The sequence below is a fragment of the Vigna radiata genome, chromosome 5, assembly GCF_000741045.1.
Source record: "Vigna radiata var. radiata cultivar VC1973A chromosome 5, Vradiata_ver6, whole genome shotgun sequence".
NCBI lineage: Eukaryota > Viridiplantae > Streptophyta > Magnoliopsida > Fabales > Fabaceae > Vigna > Vigna radiata.
This window is the reverse complement of record NC_028355.1, coordinates 3,679,367-3,699,659: the sequence shown is the minus strand read 5'-3', so window position 1 is coordinate 3,699,659 and position 20,293 is coordinate 3,679,367. Positions and strand designations below refer to the sequence as shown.

The window sequence follows — 20,293 nt, the reverse complement described above, 5'->3', positions numbered from 1 at the left end:
CNCNNTNCNTTCNTNNATATATATAACCCATAGCNGGCATATCCCCATCAACCATCCTTAGGAGTTTAACCAATGGCTCAGAAACACTCACAGCTTCATGCGCATGCTTCCAAAATCTATCCGAATATAACAATGACTTAATGGCTTGTGCATCTGGACGTCTGCTATACATGGAAGACAACCATTCTGAATGAGAAAATATGTGCTTTAAATTATCCTCCTGCATCACTATAGATCTTAAGGAAAGGAAATCAGTGACAAATCTAGTAATTTTTGGTCTGATTAATTCCTTTCCACCTGTAAACTTTTTCATTATATTCAGAATCCAGACATGACTATAAATGTACTGTGTGATTGTCTTTGCATCTTCCAGGACTGTGCTAACCCAATCTTCTCTACCAATATCCTCTAACATCTTATCTATACAATAAGCGACACAAGGAGTGTTAACTTATCACATGTATGTGTTAACTTAAAAATATTTAATAAAGCACTTGCATAGCATGACTGTTATTTGTTAAGTACTATTTGTAACATCTACAGGTATGTGTTAACTTTATTTGTAGAATTCATTACATAGAAGTATTAACACAGAGAAAAGGAGCTAGTATATATCAACCTTGGATATTGGTTCTAGCATCACCTAATTAAAATAGGTTCTGATAAGTATAAATAAAATCACTGAATGCTTATTCAATAATGCACCTTCCAACATCGAATAAAGCACCGAATAAAATTTTGAGAGAAAAGGAATATAATTTAAACCTAAATGCAGCTACAGCTAATGGTAGACCTTAAAAGGCAAATTGTATACGAATGTTGGAAAATGGGTCAATGGCTTTGTCCATCTGTGTATAGGTCACTGATGAAGGGCAAGTAGCAAAAATTTATCTCCTCTTCACCCACAAAACTCTTCAGTTTAATTTTTCTCTGAAAGAATGGATCTAACTATTATGACTAAATCAAATATATCTATCCAGACTCAAAGAATTGAGATCTTCATGTCTCATTGACAAGCTTTCCGAATCTCATCCATCAGTGCCATCAATGTCACTTTCCACTCACAGTACCATGCATCAGAGCTGAGTAACTTATGCAGTGTGCCTAACTCATCAGGACTTGCCCTTTGTAGTATTTGTTTCATCTCTTGAAAAAAGTTACGCTTAATCAAATTGATACCAAAAATTTTGGTATTGATATCACCGAAAGGGCTTCTGGAACCGTACGTCAAGTTATCGACAACACTGCCTGAAGGGGCAACTTTGTGATTCCAGTACTCTACACACATATGAGAGGGATCTTGAATTTCGATGGCCTGAGAAAGTGCCAAGAAGATGTAATAGAACATCAGAAGCAAGAACATAATTCCAGAGGAACATTCTATACGAGTCAAATTTTACCAAATTGTCTCCAAATTAATTCGGTATTATTCAACAAAATTGCACATACCAAGCTATGTTAATTTAGTTCAACACAATGTGGGAAAGTAATTTGAATTATGCAAAGATAATAAACTACACGTAGAAGATATTGGTGTTATCTCAAGTTGGGCTAAAATATAGGATTCGTGTGCTATATTACCTGAATAATAGATGGTAAAAGGAAGCCAAACATTCTATGACCATTGATGCTTTTCAGGAGCTGTATGTTAGGAAGTTCTAGTTCACCTAGACTCCTCCGCCTCTTGATTTCATGATGTAATCTCTTCAGAACTGATTCCCAGCAATTATCTGATGAGGTATCTGTGAAAGCCTCATTTGGACAATCTTCCATGGTAACCTGAAATACATTTGATGGAACAAGATAGAAATACACATCAATTTAAATCATTTAAGACTCGGATATAGTTAACTAACTAGTGATATATAGTAATGTGATTGAGTTTCTTAACCTAAAGAAAGAAAAGATTATCACTATTTCTCAGATTCAATAATTTGAGACCATGATGCCACTAAATTTAACATTTAATCATGGAAAAATTAGCAGCCAAAGGGTTTACCCCACCAATACATAAAGCAACCCATACAATATATTTCAAGACGAGGGAAACCTTTATTTAATATGGCAAAAAGTACATAGGAAAAAAAGATCTTCCTATACCAAATTATTCATGTTGAATCTATAGTAGAGACTACGAAACTGTGTGTTTAATTAATATTAAGGCCAAAATGCATAGCGAAAATGGGCATCTGAAAGTGTAAACTACATGGACCTTTGTATTATAAAGAAACAGTAACTGCCAATATATTTCGTTTTCAAACCTAAAACAGAGGTCAGCAATGATACCTTGAAAAGGGGTCCAAGAAATCCAGCATCAATGACTTCAGAAATATAGCTACAGATTATCGTTGGATCAAGAATGCTAAAGAAGAGAACTCTACTCTTGAATCCTTCAAAAGCATACCAAAAAGCAGCAATTTAAGTTACCGAAAACAAACAATCAAAGGTAAAATATGACCCAGAAAAGAACATGTACATACCCTTTGGATATATCGCACGCTTACTGCACCACAGCTTTCCATGAACAACAGATCCCAAACTTACAGGCTCGACAGAAGTACCAAACATCCTCACCAAGCAGCTTTCATCTGTAAAATCCATTTGAGTATCTGTGGTGTCTATGGCTCCTGCTTTGGATAGATAGTTGTGAAGCTTCCCAGAATCTGTTTGCAGATCCAGCTCAAATTTTCCACCATCAAATGTACAATAATTGTGATTGCCCATTGAACTTGACGAAAAATCTGTGTTTAGAACAGAAGTCGAGTTTGACAAGTTACCCTCACCACCAAGTTCCATGCTGTCTTCTTCCTTTTTGGCCTTTGAACAACATACTTTTTCCTCTACTGAAATACCTTCGCTGTGAAGGTTATCAGCAATATCCAGCACATGGTTTTCATTTTCACCAGAGAAAACATCAAGATTCAAATCCAGATAACCATCTTGATCCATTTTATATTCCTTGTCTGTGACAAACTTTTTATCACTCTTATTGTCGTTATGACTATCTATACTGTCATATGCTGCACTAGAAGTTACAGGGTGAGACTCAAACTGCACTATATCAGAAGTAATATGACTATTAGGACTACTTGGTGTGTTTAAATTTGACCTATCCTTGGTTCCTTCACAGCCAGTTAAGCTATCTATTTCTTCACAATTTTTGGTTTTGTAGATATCTTTCTCAACATCTGATTTATCTATGCAAACCTCATTGGCATTGGCAGAAACCACTCCACAGTTTTTACTTGCCCACACCTTAATAGCATGTGACTCTCCTTCTAATGCTTCAACCAGTTTAGTTAGCTCATTTCTAGTATATCGTAGCAGAACAAACCTTTTCTCCATTGCGCATGAGCAGAACAAATTAGCATGCTTAAGACAAGAATATCTGTCAGGAGAGCACTCACAACCCACAGCAGATAAGTGCAAGTCATAGAAGCAAGAGAAGCATTCTCTTTCCGTGTACAAATCAAAGTCACTGTTCATCTTGAGCAACTTAAGATGAGTTGGAAGACAGTCTAGCCTTTCATCTTCCATTTTTATCCTTGCCTACGTAATCGACAAAATAAGTACAGGATAAAAATATTTGCATGGTAGCAAAAACTGTAAAATAAACCAAACTTCATGGAGCTTCCAGAATTTGTGGAAGATGATAAGATCAAGTGGAGGAGGGTGAAAGAGTCATTTACCTTAACTGCCTTGGTAAGATCTCCATCTTTCCCACAGACACTCCTCCATTTCAAAATTTTCGGAGATTCCTTTCCAAGAGCTAGCTCTGTAATGGCCCGTACACCTTCCAGTGCTGATCCAAATAACAGCTTGTCATGGGACAACGATGTCTTACGGCATTGTGAACTGTAAATCTCAACAGCATTCTGTCCATGCATTAACCAATCAATAGGAGCCACATTCACTGCCTCTGCACAGTTGAAGCCACAATTAAAGCCAGAATGATATGCCCTCGGAAAGGTAATAACAAACTCCCCAGAATGCTGGACTGTGCGATACACAGGCACTCCCTCAGATTTAAGAATAGAAGGAGAAAATTGGGTAACCTGCTCAAAGATGAAAATCAAAAACATTAGAATCATAGTACGTTGCCAAACTTACAAGCTATGTTGTGTACATAGAATGCTAAAAACTGAAAAAATGCAATGTATAGAATCTGGAGACGAACAAAATGATAATTATTAGTAAAAAAATAACTGACAACACTCATCCCATCATGTAAGGAGTGAAAGGCTATAAACAGAACACAGATCAATAAGAATTAGCATCACTGCAGCAATAATAGAGGATGAGTGTGTTATATAGCATATTTCACACATGGTAACAGGCACATCTTATAGCTGTAAGATGGTCGTTATTATAATTAGAAATTTGAAGTATTCAAGATTGATTCCCATTGTACTTTAATAAGTTACTATATATAGTACACATGTTCGTACCTCTAAAATGCATAACAATAAGATATACTTCTTCTCCATAGAAACAGTAAAAATGACTTAACATACAATAGTCAACGAGTGAATGCAACAAAGAAAGTACAAGCAATAGATTATACCAGTTCATTTAGTAGATGTGGTTGTTCCTCAAATAAATCAGGCAAGTGTTTCCTCATTGCATTTTCCAAGGCTGGTGCATGGCTTCCAGGTACACCATACCATACTTTAGGGTCACCCCAGTGCAAATAGTTTAGTGAATAAAGGTGATGATCCTCAACATGCTGTTCCAAGAAGCAGAAATGACAACAATGTGTTAGCTTTCATGGAAACAGTTAGGAATTAAAAGGAAAGAAATGCAAAATTCAAGATCAAGACAGGTTAGTAGATTTATTGTTAAACATGACAAATATATCAACATAAGTAGAATTCAAAATATTGCAAGTGTAAGCATTCTTAGAATTCTATTAAATTAAATAATTTAATGATGAAGAAGCATGTAGCAACCCACTTCATTCTCTACTACTTCTACTTTTTTATTTTGTCACCTTTAAAAAAATGAGAAGCGATCCAAACCAAATAAAAGATGCTAAAGAGTTAAGCAAACTTTCATGAAAATTACTTAAACTTTTCACGACAAGTCATGACATAAAACTCGTAACATTCCATCTCATGTCTTAGCACTTCACCTTATTCAAAAATTCAGAGTTGGAAAAAACTTCTCACTACTTACCCAGCAAAATGACGAAAAACACATGCCAACATACAGCCATGGCACTAGAACTCCAGATATGTCACTTCCTTCGTAGCTCAGTACAGAACCTGGCAGTCGGGCGAAATTGTTCAGATTCCAACCAGACAGGGCATATTGAGCTGAGTCACTCGTTATTATGGATGATGCCTTAGGAAAACCACTTCCAAGTGCTCCAGTTTCCAAGTCAGCTCCATAATACACCTACAAAACAATATCACACAGTGACATATATATAGTTTGCAGAGTTCTGTGGCAATAAAGACTGATGTAGAAGTCAATGGACAATGATTAATACCTCAACCTCATCACTTGGTTGCTCAATTATGCGCCAGTATTCACCTTCAATTTCTTCCTCAGAGGGCTCCCATCTCTTCTGATGGTTACTGTCACTAACTGTTCTGTCTCTATCAGCTTCTTTCAACCCAAAATAGCATTCCTTAAAATAATCAGCATATTGCTGAAAGTCTTTAAGCGTGAAGTCTGATCCTGATTGGAACCCAAATTTCTCTTCGGAATCAGAAGCATTCTTAGCATGAGAAGCTGCACCGGCAGGCTTCCTCCTACATGTGCCTGTTCTGGAGAGCCTTCTGCGTTTTCGCTTCCTTCCCCTACATTTTTTCTTCATAGGTTCCCTATTTTGAAGCAAATCAATTTGCTGAATACGGGTGGGAAATTCAGCATTTTCCCATAGATCTTTCTCCTTAAGAGGACAAGGTGGAGTCCAACAAGCCGGAGGAACAATCCTACATATGCCATGGTGCTCAGCTAGGGGTCGTATCTTTGCTATGTAACTGAGTGTGTCTTCAAATTCCTAATTAAAAAGATTAATAATAAGAAATCAAATTACTCAAAATACAGTATTAGTATACAAGAATATGAAGATGACTCTAATAGTAACAAGTACTTCAATAGTCGGATAAAAAACAGGCGCTTCTTCAATTATTGGCCGACATGCTCCAACTGGATCCCATCGAGCTGATATCTGCAACATAGCAACAAAAGTCCAATTTATGAATATAAAGAAAAACAAATCTTTCTCCCTCACTCTCTTAGATAATATAGTTACTACTATTGGGCTTTCATTGCACTATTTTCTTCAATACTACAAGAAATATGTTTGAAACACTGAATGTGGTCATTGACTTAATTGATATTTCATTACACTTTCAATAAGACGAGTATCAAATTATTATGGCAAGGAAAAAACAAAGTATTGTTAATGGACCATCAAAGCATCATGTAGTCTCACAGTGTAGGATCATATTGCATACCTTTCTATTTCTCAGACTGTCAGAAGACTCAAGTGCATTGCTATTTCTTGGCTTGTTCCCCAAAGGGTTATCCTGAAAAATATGATTGATAAAGTTGTTAAAACTAGCAGACCCACTAAAATTAATCAAGGTAAACAATGAATTCAATCAAATTATAACTAATTATGTTACGATCCAAATATTGCCAAAGAACTTCGTACAATCAGGTGTAACAGTTTAAAAAAACAATAACACTGGTGTATGCAATTCCGAAAACCTAAACAGAGACAGTAGTAGTCATCATCACCTGATAAAAAATTTCTAATATTCCCCAACCCCATGAAAGAAAGAAACCATATACCTTACAAATAAATATTAAAGGTCAAGGTACAGAAAGCCGTTAAGCAATTACAATAAAAGGAAATTAAAAATTTAAACCATCCTTCCGACCAGCAGAAGTTACTTCATCAACTAAACTACAAGTGTTGAACAACAATAGTTCTTACAAGTGAACCAACAATGTCATAGGCAGAATAAGTAAAGGAAAAAAATGATCATAAGATCACCAACAACTGTGATCCGTAAAACCAGAATAGAAGATTCGAACAGAGAGGCAGGATAATAAAATATTCCAAACAGGCTTCAAAAACAAAGACGTGTGATACATTGCTAGGGTTTGGAAATCTTACCTCTTTGGCGTCAGAATTTGTAGCCAATTTCAACTGCTCCATTGGGTGCAATATTATGAAAAAGCCAAATGAATAATAATGCCTGCAACAAAAACCAGATACCCCTTTTCTATTAGAGTTCACAAAAAGATCAAGGGGATAACCCAGAAACAGTTTTCTACTTATCTACAAGCAAACTAACTGACAGAATTAAAACAGCAAAAAGGAATAAAAAAGAAAATTAAAAGGGGAAAAAAGAAGAACAAATGCAGAACATCAAAATACTCACCCAATGCAGCAAAAGATAGTTCGTTCCTTTCACGTTGTGATTGCGTACAAATGAATTAAACTAGAAATTCCTTCAGAGATCAACACAGTGAAGAAAACCTAAATGCAAATTCAATTTGCATGTGTATGCAAATTTCTGTGAAACCCCTTAACAATTACCTACAAATGTATAAAATAGTACAAAATCCTATGAATTTTGGAATCAAATCAAATGCTCAAAAATTCAAACAGTTCCCACAAAATGAAGACAACAAAATTAAAAGGAGAAACAGAAACAACAATTGACTAAGTAATTCCCTTAAATTTATTTTGACAGGTGGACTGGGAAACAAAACTATCAAATTAATAATTAATAAAAAGAAATAATGAGAAAGATATATCTCCTCAACAAAAAGTAAAATCCCAATACTTTTCAAAATATTCTATTCAATTCCCTTTATTATTTTACTAAAACCAAAACCATTTTTATTATTTTTGTGAAGAAAATATATATATTATAGCCTCTAAAAAAATATATAATACTGTACATATGGCAGAGAGAAAGAGAGAGGTGAAGATACTTCTTTGAAAGGTGCCTTTGCTTCTTCAAGTCATCTACTCCTCTTATTCTAACCGTTTTTTTCTATCTTTATAATATATTATCAAATTCTTTATTTATTTATTTTTATCTCTAAAAATCTAGAATATAAAGGCTCAAATATTTAAAATGATAGTTTAAAAATTAAAAGATATTAAAATATTATGTAATATCTATTAGGATATCTATAAAGACAAAATAAGTAATCAAATAATCATTTAGTTATAATCTAAAGAAGATTAAATATCTTATTAAGATAAATTATTATTTTAGTTATATTATTATAAAATCTTTTATAATCTAATTATTGTAGATAATGTATTTGCGATAACTAACTAATTTTTATAATTGTGATAATATAAAAATTATGATAACAATTACTCTGACAGTTAACAGTATAAAACCAATTATATTAGAAGTGCATAATTATTAAACTATAAAATAAATGAATTAATAAAAAATATAAAAAACCATTGAAAGTAGGGTAAATATAAACTAAAAAATAAAATAAAATAAAATAAAAACAATAAGATACAGTGAGAAAGTCAAATGAACCCGCTCTAACGCACGCAGTATTAACGGAAAGTGGTGAAACCAACCAACGAACTCTGTGTACTCTCTTTGCAAACAAAAAAAACATCAAACAATCATAGCAAACTATCCCAACATCAAAACTGTGGGTCCTTTTTTATTTTATTTTTCTCAAAATTAATATCAAACAAAAAACACTAATAACCAACTATTTATTTCTATTTACTCTAAAACAGACATAATTATTATTGTTAGCTGTATGAAACTATTTATGATTATGTTTATGTTCTTTATAGGTTAATTTGGTATAATTGTAGAGATACTAGCAATAATTACTACCTACTCTCAAACAGTTTATACTTGTTTAATTAGTGTAATTTCTAATTTAATTTTCTGTTTTCTCCATGTTAACACAATTTTCTTCTTTTATTTTGAATGTAAAAAATATATTGAAAAAATATATATTCATATGGTATCTATTCAAGGCTTTCAACAATATTTAACAAAAAAAAAAGATCTCTTTTTTTTCACAAATATTTATCAATTTGAATTTATAAGATCTGCAAAAGTTGGATAAGCATGCCATGTTAACTATTTGAAACCTTAAAACCTTAGTACATGCAAGTTTATGGCAGAAGTTGTCTGGTTGTACTGTATGTGCTTATGCACATGTGATTTTAGGGAGTTATAGCATCTATATAGTATGTTGTTTTTTGTTTTTGTTTTAAAATATTATTTGTTGTTTTGTTTGTTATTTTTTAATTTAGGCTTTGCTCTATAGTTATACAGTTCCGTGGTTGTTTTGTTATTTTAGTTTTTTTGACAAATTATTTAGACAATATATATCAAACTTATTTTTCTATATATGTTAATCACGTAATCACTAATTTAGAATTGTAATATTAAATGCTATATTAGAAATGTTTGGATTTGGATGGTTATATTAATCATAATATGTGTTTTGATTTGATTAAGTTTGAATATCTGAACTAAACTAAATCAATTTTTGTGATTAATTATTTTATAGTTTTATTATTATTATTATATATAATTTTTTATATAAAAGTATTTTGTCTTATTTTTTTATATAATGCGGTTATTATGATGAATAGTTTTATCCTCTCTTTTTTCTCTCTCCAATAAAATATTAAAGTACAACGAATGTCTACTATAAAAAAACAAAGAATAAAAGTAGTTATATTATATTTATTCCTTATGAAATAAAAAAAAAATAGATATTCTCCATGACCTATTTATCTCCTATAAGTTTAATAAAACAAATATCAAAATCAGTCTTTTTTATATCAATTCTTTCTAGTAATATTTTTTTTTTCTTTAACCTTTTCCTCCAAGACTAATAATATAATGTTCATAACACTAAGACAATTCTTCCTCCACTATGATTATGTATTAAATTAAAGGAGTTATCCATTTGTTACAAGTTTATACGTATCAATTAAGATAGACATGTTAGATTTTCTTCTTCAACATACATATAATAAATAGGTAATTGGATGAAAAATCACTTGAGTATAACAAGTATTGATATGTTTTATTTTTAGTATAATTTTATACAAAAACTTTAATTTTATTTAAATTTCACTAATGGTTGAAGTAATTGAACAGGTGTTTGATATTATTGTCAGATGTGTTTGTTAAAGAGAAAATCAAGGTTAATATTTAACCTTAAAATAAGTTATTAAAAATTTTAAATGTATCAAAAAAAAAAAAAAAAGCGTAGAAGACTTCCTTTAAGACTTATTGGATATTAAGGTTAATTTTCCCTTTAATAAACATGTGTAGAAATTACCAAAGATCAAACATGTGCTTAATTATCTCAAGGAAATTTAAACAAAACTAAAAAATTATAGTTTTTTTTATTAATATTGTTATTTTTTATTATACTAATATATTAATACTGGTTAGGATCCCATATTAACTTTAGATAAATCTAAATTATAGTATATAAGTAAAAGCAAACCTTATTTTATAAAGTTGGTTTTATAATATTGAGTTAAATTTAAACTCATTATCTTAAAATGATATCAAAGTTATAAAAATCTATCCTAATAAAAAATTGGGTTAATTGTGTCACCATTATCGGGCTCGCTCAATATTTATACTCAATGTTTTCTATGTAATGAGTTGTGTTGAAGATTTCACATTGACTAGAGATAAGACCATATTATATAAGTGAGGACAAAATCTCACTTTACTAAGCCAATTTTGTAAGGTTTAGTTAGACATAAACTCACCACCTTAATATGGTATCAAAGTTCTAAGATTTAGACTTATCATGCGACTCAATATCGCACCCCCTCCCTCCCCTCCCCCCCCCTCCTCGATTCGCATGCTCAATGTCATTGGTGTAAGTGCACGGTATACTCGATGCGAAGAAATGTTTTAAAGAATCTACATCGATTAAAGATAATATTAAATTATAACATATAAGTGGGGGAAAACCTTATCTTATTGAGCCAATTTTGTAGGACTGATTTAGGTTTAAAGTCACAACTTTAGTATGGTTTCAAAGCCATAAGATTTTATCCTAGTCAAGATTTTAGCCTATTATGGCATATGTTATCGAGTTCATCCCCGATGTCAAACGTAAGAGAGTGTGTTGAAAATCTCACATTGACTAAAGATAAGACCAAATTATCATATATATATAAAAGGGTCTCTTTGTACAAACCTCTTTTGTAGGGTGAATTAAGCTTTAATATGATATTGAGGAGTCTTTTTAGTTTTCTTTGGTAATTTTTATCTTTTAATAAATGTAGGAAATAATGATTTATATAATAGGAATTAAATGTAATATTAGTGGGTGTTAAAGAGTACTTATTAATAATTAATGTAAAATTCAAAGGCTCTTGTCTAATAATTAAAATTTGATAGAAAATGAAATTTCTCTTTGTGATAACCTTTTGGAATTTTGAGTTATAAGAATCCAGTTTTGATCTTATTAGGATAACATGTGGCAATCAACTCCACAGTTTATCACTCGCCTTCTCATCATTCATGAATGTGGCATCAATTCCTATCAAAGCCAAGGTCACAACCTTGATTCTCAATAGCCAATTGTTCAGAGGAAAATTAATGCGAGTTGAACAATTAAACCTACTACTTTAATAATATTGTTATATTGAATTGGTAGTGTAATATTTAAATAATTAATTTTGGTCTAATTAATTTTGAATCGGTTTGTAATGTTCAACAACGTACTAAATTGATCAATTCTAAAAGTAATAATTAGTCAAATCTTGCATGTGTGACTAACTCTAAAAGCATATGATATGCAAGAGTCATACTTAGTAGGATCATAAGTCTAAGACCAAAGCCTTATAAGACATTCCTATAAAAAAAAACATCTATTTTGTCAACAAGTAAATAAAAAGTATTAGAATATAAGTGTTATAAAATCTTTGCATTGGAGCAAATGCTTCATGGAAATCTTACAAATGATGTGACATACTAAAACTCACAAAATAAATTAGGATATCATGTAATGAATCTTTGCATTACAGATGACCAAAAGATGAAAGAGTGAAGGCAAAATCTTATTCATTTCCCTTTAAATTAAAAGAAGATATAAAAGTCAAGTCACAAAAAAGCCAAACAAATTTTATGGCTGCATATGATAAAAAGAATAAAACATAAAAAGAGATAATTAATTATGGTTGTCACATAATTAATTATGTTAAACTCAATGGCGTAAGTGTACGATATACTCGAGGTGAAGGAGTGTGTTAAAGATTTTACAACGACTAAAGATAATACCAGATTATAACATATAAATGGAGGAAAACCTTATCTTATTGAACCAATTTTATAGATTTGATTTAGGCTTAAACTCACCACTTTACTTTGGTATAAAAGATTTAAGATTTTATCCTAGTCGATATTTTAGCCTATTATGGCATCTGTTATCGAGTTCACCCTCAATGTCAGATGTAAGGGAGTAGGTAGAAGATTCCACCTCGACTAAAGATAAAACCAAATTATAGTACATAAGTGGTAACAAACCTCTTCGTACAAAATCTCTTTTTGTGGGGGTGAATTAAGCTTTGATATGATATTGGAGAGTTTTTTTAGGTTTTTTTTTTGTAATTTTATTTTTTAATTAAATGTAGGAAATAATGATTCATATAATAGGAACTAAATGCAATATAAGTGAGTATTAAAGAGTACTTATTAAGAATTAATGTAAAATTCAAAGAGTGGCTTAATGCATATTGTAAAATGCATATTGTAATTTAATGATATATTAAAATTTGATCGGAAAATGGAATTTCTCTTTGAGATAACCTTTTGAAATTTTGAGTTATAAGAATCTAATTTTGATCTTCTTAGGATAACAGGTGGTGATCAATTCCATGATTTATCACTCGCCTTCTCATTATTCTTGAATGTGGCATCAGTTGGTATCAAAGCCAAGGTCAAAACCTTAATTCTTAATACCCAATTGTTCAGAGGAGATTAATCCGAGTTGCATAATTAAACCTATTACTTTAATAATATTTTTATATTGAATTTGTAGCATAATATTTAAATAATTGATTTTGGTTTAATTCATTTTGAATCGGTTTATACTGTTAAACGACATATTGAATCGATCAACTCTAAAACTAACAATAAGTAAATCTTGCAAGTCTCATTAACTCTAAAAACATATTGTATGTAATAAGTTTAATACCTAAGTCTAATAAGACATTCATATAAAAACACATCTATTTTGTCAACAAGTAATAAAAAGTATTGGAGTATGAGTGTTATAAAATCTTTGCATTGGAGCAAAGGTTTCATGAAAATCTTACATGTGACACACTAGAACTCACAAAATAAATTAGGATCCCATGTAATGAATGACCAAACAATGAAAGAGTGAAGGCAAAATCTTGTTCATTTCCCTTCAAATTAAAATAAGACATAAAAATCAAGTCAGAAAAAAGCCAAACAAATTTTATGTGTACACATGTTAAAAAAAAAAAAAACATAAACATAAATAGATAATTAATTATAATTGTCACATAATTAATTGTGTTCTCATGGAAAGACACAAGAATCAAGCTAGAAAAAGTTATACAATTATTATAGTGCATATGATAAAAGAAAAAAATAAAGATATAATTAAACTATGTTTGGTGCATACTTATATTTATTACGATTTTGGGATGAAAAGTCGTGAATCTATCGTCAAATATTCTCGTTTGTTTGAGGTAGATCATTATATATTATATTATATTATATTATATATATATAATTTTATTTTAAGAATATATATTAACAATAATAAAATTTATAATTAAAATGCTGGTTTTATAGAATCTTTGCATAAAAAAATTAGAAAAGAAGTCTCACATTATGACATATTAAGACTCTCAAAATATAAATTAATACTTTGATGAACTTTTCATACGAGATATTGCTAAAGATTAAGGGTGTATTCCTTCCAATTATATGAAAGAAAAAAGATAAGTAAAAAAAGTGGAAGAGTGAGGTTATTACAACCCTTTTTTGTTCCCTTCAAATTAAATAAAAAAGAAGAAGATAAATTAAAGTTAGAAAAACCTCACATCTTTTCTATCTACATATGATAAAAAAAATAGTAAAAATAATAATAAAAGGAAAAACAACTATGTTTCTTACATGAGTATATTTATATATAATCAATTATATTATTTTTTATTTGTTTATGTTGAATAATAATATATAATAATTATTCCAAGCTTATAATTGATTATTCATTTTTTTTTTAATTTTTAGTAGTATTTATAAACAACAAATAACTTAAACATTATGAAAAATATATTCTCTTTTCCTTTTTCCTTATTTCTTCTACTTGAAATGACTTTTATTTTTTTTTTCCTTTTGCTTTTCTTTACTCCCATTACTTTTTTCATTTTCAATCTAAATGAAACATAATGGTAGTGGGTGAGTCCTATAAATGTAGGTTGGGGTATTAAAGTGTCCTTATAAGGTGTGTCACAGAAATAGGTGTCGTGAAAGGTTAGGTCTAACCGAATTTCTTCTATGTGATAGGTGATATATGATATAGGATTGAGTAACATGGTTGAACGATATTTTCATGCTATAATTTTTTTTTTATTTCAATGATTTTTAAAATAATAAAAAATTGTGTTAAGACCCGAAAACTCCATCTTCATCAATACTTATAAAATAATTACATTTATTTTACTTGAAAGAGATATTATAATTTTATTCTTTCTTTTATCTGATTTAAAGGCTTAAACACAACTATATATAATACAATTACATATTCTAGGAAAATTAGGTAAATTAATTTTATTCTTTTGAAAGTATAATTATCAATTTCCTACTACTACTACTACTATTATTATTATTAATTAGATATATATATATATATATATATATATATATATATGTATATTATATTATATTATCATTATATTATTGCTATTATTATTATTATTATTATTATTATTATTATTATTATTATTATTATTATTATTATTATTATTGTGAGTGTTATAAATAAATTAAGGGTTAAATATGATTTTAGTCCCTTTCGGGCGATTTTGGTTTTAGTCACTCTTTCAAACTAAGGTACAATTTAGTCCTTCAACTTTAGAAACTTCTGATTTTAGTCTTTTTTACCAATTTTTTTTTAACTTTATTTACTGTTTTAAAGTTAACTGAGAAACGTGTTTGAAACAGCAAATAAAATTAAAAAAATTTGGTAAAAAAGACTAAAACCAGAGTTTTCTAAAGTTGAAGGACTAAATTGTACCTTAGTTTGAAAGAGGGACTAAAACCAAGATTGCCCCAAAGTATAGGGACTAAAAACATATTTAACCCATAAATTAAAGTCTAGAAACAATAATTACACTTAGAGTTATTAAAATTGATTATAAAAAGTTAAGAATTACTAAGTATAATTCATATTTTTTATGTTAAATATATTTTTATTCAATAAACTTAGACCTAAAATTAAAATTTGTTCATATATAAAATTTTAATATATATATTTTGGTCTTCAAATTTAAAAATTGAATGATTATAGTTTTTTTAATCTATTACGTTGATTTTTTTTTGACTTGATAAATATTTTTTTTCCAGTTGATATTAAAGTTAAAACGTGTTAAATAATGTAAACAATTCAAATACTAATATTAAACATATTTAACACATGGAAAAATTTAAGATAATTGAGTTAAAATGATTATATTAATTCACTTTTAAAATTTGAAGACTAAAATATATCAAAATTTTAATCATGAACAAATTTTAATTTAACATCAAAATTAAACATAGTTAACCAATTTATTATTTAGTTTTCTAGGTTTAGCTCAACTCTATGTTAGCCCTATTTGAAAATAAATATAAAAAATACAAAAACAAATTCTTTCCTTTTTTTTTTCTTTAACTTTCTTATTTGTCTTCTCTCTCCTCTCACCTGTTTTGTTTTAATTATTTTTCAAAATTCGATCTTTCTGTAGTAACGGAGACAAAACATCATTCTCAACAAGATAATTTTGATTTTAGAGAGGGGAAGGGAAGTTATAATAAAGAAAACTACTTTTAAGTTAAGTCTTAATTAGGAAGTTTAAAATCAGAGTGTTTCCTTTATAAATATTCTTGTAGCATGACCTTTCTTTGTATGTTAAACATCTTGAGTTGCATGTTGGGTCTAAAACTATTAGGTTATACATATAAAATAAAGCTCTTCGAAAGGAAATTAAAGAACACTAGTTGCATTTGCCTGACATTTTCTCGTAATCTTGAAATAACGTCATTTGCATTTGCATTCCAATTACTAGCTAAAATTAAAGAACATAGATTGCATCTGTATTTAATGCTTTTCGGTTACATATGGAACGAGGTGTGTTTGGTGTTCATCGTGATCATGTCAAGTCTAAAATTTTCATTTTTATCTCTAGAACTAGAGTATCTCCTCTTTTCTAATCTTGAGCTCTAATATTCAGTCTCTAGGCATATATTTTAAATTTTGAAATAGGGAGTCTTATGATTTGAGAAAAGAAATATATTTTGAAATATGTAGGGAGTAGTTATAAACATTGTGTTAATACAAATAGTTTCATTTGAATTGCTTAATGAAAGTATTATTTGAGCTTCTTGAGTGAGTACTTTATTTGATACCTTTATTTAACAAGATCAAACTCGTTCAAGCGAAGTCTTTGCTTGAGTCGTTTAGTTGAAGACATAATTTGATATTCTTACTCGTTTAAGTGACACTATAAGAATTTTCGTAATTATCAACAAATTTTTATCAAAGGAAATAAATTCATCAAATTTATCGATAAATTTTATCGATGAATCCAAATTTATAGATGAATTTTGTCGATAAAATCTAAAATTTAAATTAGAATTTGTATAATAGGCAGATATTTCAATAGATAATGTATCCAACAATTAATTTTGTTTATAAATTTTTTAATAATTTATAATTCGTTAATAAATCCATGAGTACAACGAATGACATGTTTTTTGCCAAGTCTTTTAAGATTTTCTTTATATATCAATAGGATATGATTGAGAAGAAAAAGAGAAAAAGAAGAAGATGAGGAGAAAGAGGAGAAGGACGGGGAAGAAAAGAAAGAGGAGGAAACATCGCGACAACAACGCATTTGTAGGGGATAGAGTTGAAAAAGGAGAAGGATAGGAGGAAGAAGAAAAAAATGAAGAATAAATTTAAAAAAATGAAAAAAAAGAGGAAAAAGAAGACTAAGTGTAATATTTACTAACAAATTTTGATATTTGTAATCATCAATAATTACTGAAAAATTTTACGATTTTTTTAAAAAACCTTATACACAATTATTTTATTAATGAGTTTTTAGTTATTATAAAACTTAAATTAGTGAGAAATTCTTTTTATTAGTGATGGATTATATTTTGGTAATATTCATTTTTCTTACCTAGTTATGAAAAACTAAAAGAAAGTTTATTGTATGGTCAAGTTACATTATATATAGTATTAAAAGGAATAAATAAAGAATGCTTGCTAAAGTTTTGGTGAAGATATACTATAAACCCTTTTTTATCCATGTAATTGAGGTTTGAACCTAAAGTATCAAAATGTGTTAAAAACTAAATCTTTCATGGAGAATGTTTAATATTATTTTAAATTATAATGTTTTTTTTTAATTAATTTACCTAAATCTCTTCACGTATCACTTGTGAACTGAACAAACAAAATTTAGGTTTCAAGTTCATCATTTACAAGTTATCCAATAACTTTTTTTTTTCTATTTTAATTATTTTTCTATAAAATAAGTCCACCCAAAAGCTATAGTTTTTTTTTTCCAACGTTATTGAATGATGGAGTGAGCTAAAAAAAACTTTGATTTAAAAGTAAATTTTATAAATCTGTCGTCCCATCTATTATTTTATTATCTAAGCCAATCAAGTTAGCCGCAACTATTTTTATAGCTTTATACATCATTAAATAAATTATTAAATTATTTGTTTTTAACTTTTAGTTGTTTTACAATGTCATTCATAAAATTAAAACAAGTTTTTAACTAGTGTCATTAATAATAAATGACAAAAAAGAGAGTTGAAAAATGTGTGATAGAACAACTCATAATAAATATATGAATATGACTTGTTAGTTTTGAAGAACAAATAATAATTACAAAACACATATGTTTGGTAGTTGATAAATAAACACAAAAAGAAAATAATAAAGTTTAATGTTTCTTAAAAGAACGTCTAAGAAAAAAAATCAGTCAATCTCATCGAGAATATACCATATACAATGAAATAGTAAATTTCAGCAAGCTTAAGCTTAAGTAACAATAATATAAAATAAAGTTTTGTTTTAGTGTATATGAATTATAAACATGAAAATTAAATAATTATTATTCAAATATTTCAATACTAAATAAAAAGATCTGAATATAATTATAATTTATTTATTTTTATATAATTTTATAATTTAAAATTTATTTGAATTAACGCGGAAATAATATTTATTTTATTATTAGGATTAAAGTTTATTTTAGTTTTATCATATCATATTTTTATTTTACTTTTATATCAAAATTTAATGATCATGATCTAATATTCTATATGAATAATTAATAAAAAAGTTTAGTTATGATTTATTCAAGATAAATTAGTATAATTTTGCTACTTTAACTACCAATGTGACATAAAAATACTTTCATTTAGACTGCGGTTTTAAGAGAGAAAAATTTAACTTTTATTCTCTTTTTTAAATATGAAGTGAGTTGGTTTGAAATTTTGTTTTAACAAATCCATAAAAATTAATATTATTGGATTAAAATAGCCATATTTATTTATTTATTTTTAAAATTTAAAGATTAAAATATATCAAAATTTGAAACATCGATTAATTTCATTTTTGTGTTTAAATTTAAAGACTAATATTTAACTTTACAAAATATTATACTATAGTTAGATAGTAAATAAAATATCTCTAATCTTTTGTGAAAATTTTGACTATTAAAACTCATTGATGGTTCTTTCAATCTTATCTCTAAAATATGTTGAGTGTGGAGGAGAGTGATAATTACACCTTATAGTGAACTAACATAGCAAACCTCTCTCAAGAATTCATGAATTAGCAAAAACATATATACTTGTTCAATTCTAAGACCAAAAACTCTTTTATATTTACACTATTAAAAGAAAAGTATAGTACAAACATTCAAATGTGAAAAATAAATGAGATACTTTTGAGATCACATATAAGGTGAGAGATGACTATTTCATGAATATATATGAGAACAGCTTGAGGAAAAACATTTCTCATTCAAAAGATTTATAACAAAGTTAAGGAACAAACACTTTGTAGAACAAATATCTTTAAGGTTCATGATGTTCAATGAAGATTGAAATTCAAAAGACATGAAGATCATGGCTTAGAAAGTCATTATACAATAGGCAATTAAAAATATTTATATTATGCATTTGCATTCTTTGAGAGAGGATTCTCTTGATTTTTGGATTATAACTCGGATTCTTATCAAAGATTAACATCTTTGTAACGAATCTTTACTTGACTTATCAATCTGTTAGATTGTGACATTCTCGTCCTTGTCTTATTATCTATTCTTATTTAATTTATTTTTATTGTGCTTCTTGAGGATTGAAATTAAAAAACGATCATACTCTTTTCTGGATAAGATCGTATCATAAAAGCTTCACTAAAATAAATAGAAATAAACTTTAGTCACTTGCGAATACGGACTTTTAAGTGTGGATGAAAAGAGAATATAAAGTATGATTAATTGATTTCAGATTATAATTGAATATGTTTAAATACAAAAAATTTTTATGATATATATATTATATTGATAATAAGATAAGGAAACCATTGGTTTTAATGTAAAGCTTGAAAATGTTCAATTTAATTCCATATCAGAGTAGGACAATAACAAGACGTTAACAAATCCATATTCGGAAGAAGAGATTAGGAAGGTAGTATGAGAGTGTGATGACAACAAAAGTTTGAAACCAAATGGTTTTAACTTTAATTTTATTATGAATTTAACTTTAATTTTATTATGAATTTCTTGGAAATAATCAAAGGGGATATTCTAAATGTTGTTCATACCTTTTATAACTCGGGCAAGTAACCTAAAGGATGTAATGCATCTTTTATTGCACTTATACCTAAGCGTGAAATCCTCCAAGGTGTAGGTATTCAGAAGTCTTGCATTTAGAGATTTTCAAAAACGTTAAATTATGACACTGTGCATATTTCTTTATGCTATTTGAAAAGTTGATTCAATATAGTTCATACAACAGCTTAT

The 20,293-nt window shown here is 28.5% G+C and overlaps 1 protein-coding gene across 3 annotated transcripts; it reads right to left on the bottom strand.

Moving 5' to 3' along the window:
- Window positions 1–198: 198 nt before the first annotated feature.
- On the bottom strand, window positions 199–7,680 carry LOC106762589 (lysine-specific demethylase JMJ18-like). 3 transcript variants are annotated; one of them, XR_001375826.2, is made up of 13 exons: window positions 7,404–7,680; window positions 7,136–7,217; window positions 6,468–6,539; window positions 6,101–6,178; window positions 5,492–6,007; window positions 5,176–5,397; window positions 4,565–4,726; window positions 3,690–4,055; window positions 2,481–3,549; window positions 2,287–2,390; window positions 1,582–1,779; window positions 794–1,315; window positions 199–420 (listed from the first exon to the last, which is right to left on the bottom strand). XR_001375826.2 is itself a non-coding variant. In XM_014646585.2 (12 exons), exons 2-12 carry the CDS (start codon window positions 7,175–7,177, stop codon window positions 1,007–1,009), a joined length of 3,138 nt encoding a protein of 1,045 aa, XP_014502071.1. In that variant the 5' UTR covers window positions 7,178–7,217; window positions 7,404–7,680; the 3' UTR covers window positions 464–1,006. The 3 variants fall into 3 exon arrangements, 1 of the variants encoding a protein (XP_014502071.1); XR_002667713.1 differs by having other exon boundaries at window positions 199–415; XM_014646585.2 differs by lacking the exon at window positions 199–420 and having other exon boundaries at window positions 464–1,315.
- Between the last annotated feature and the right edge of the window lie 12,613 nt (window positions 7,681–20,293).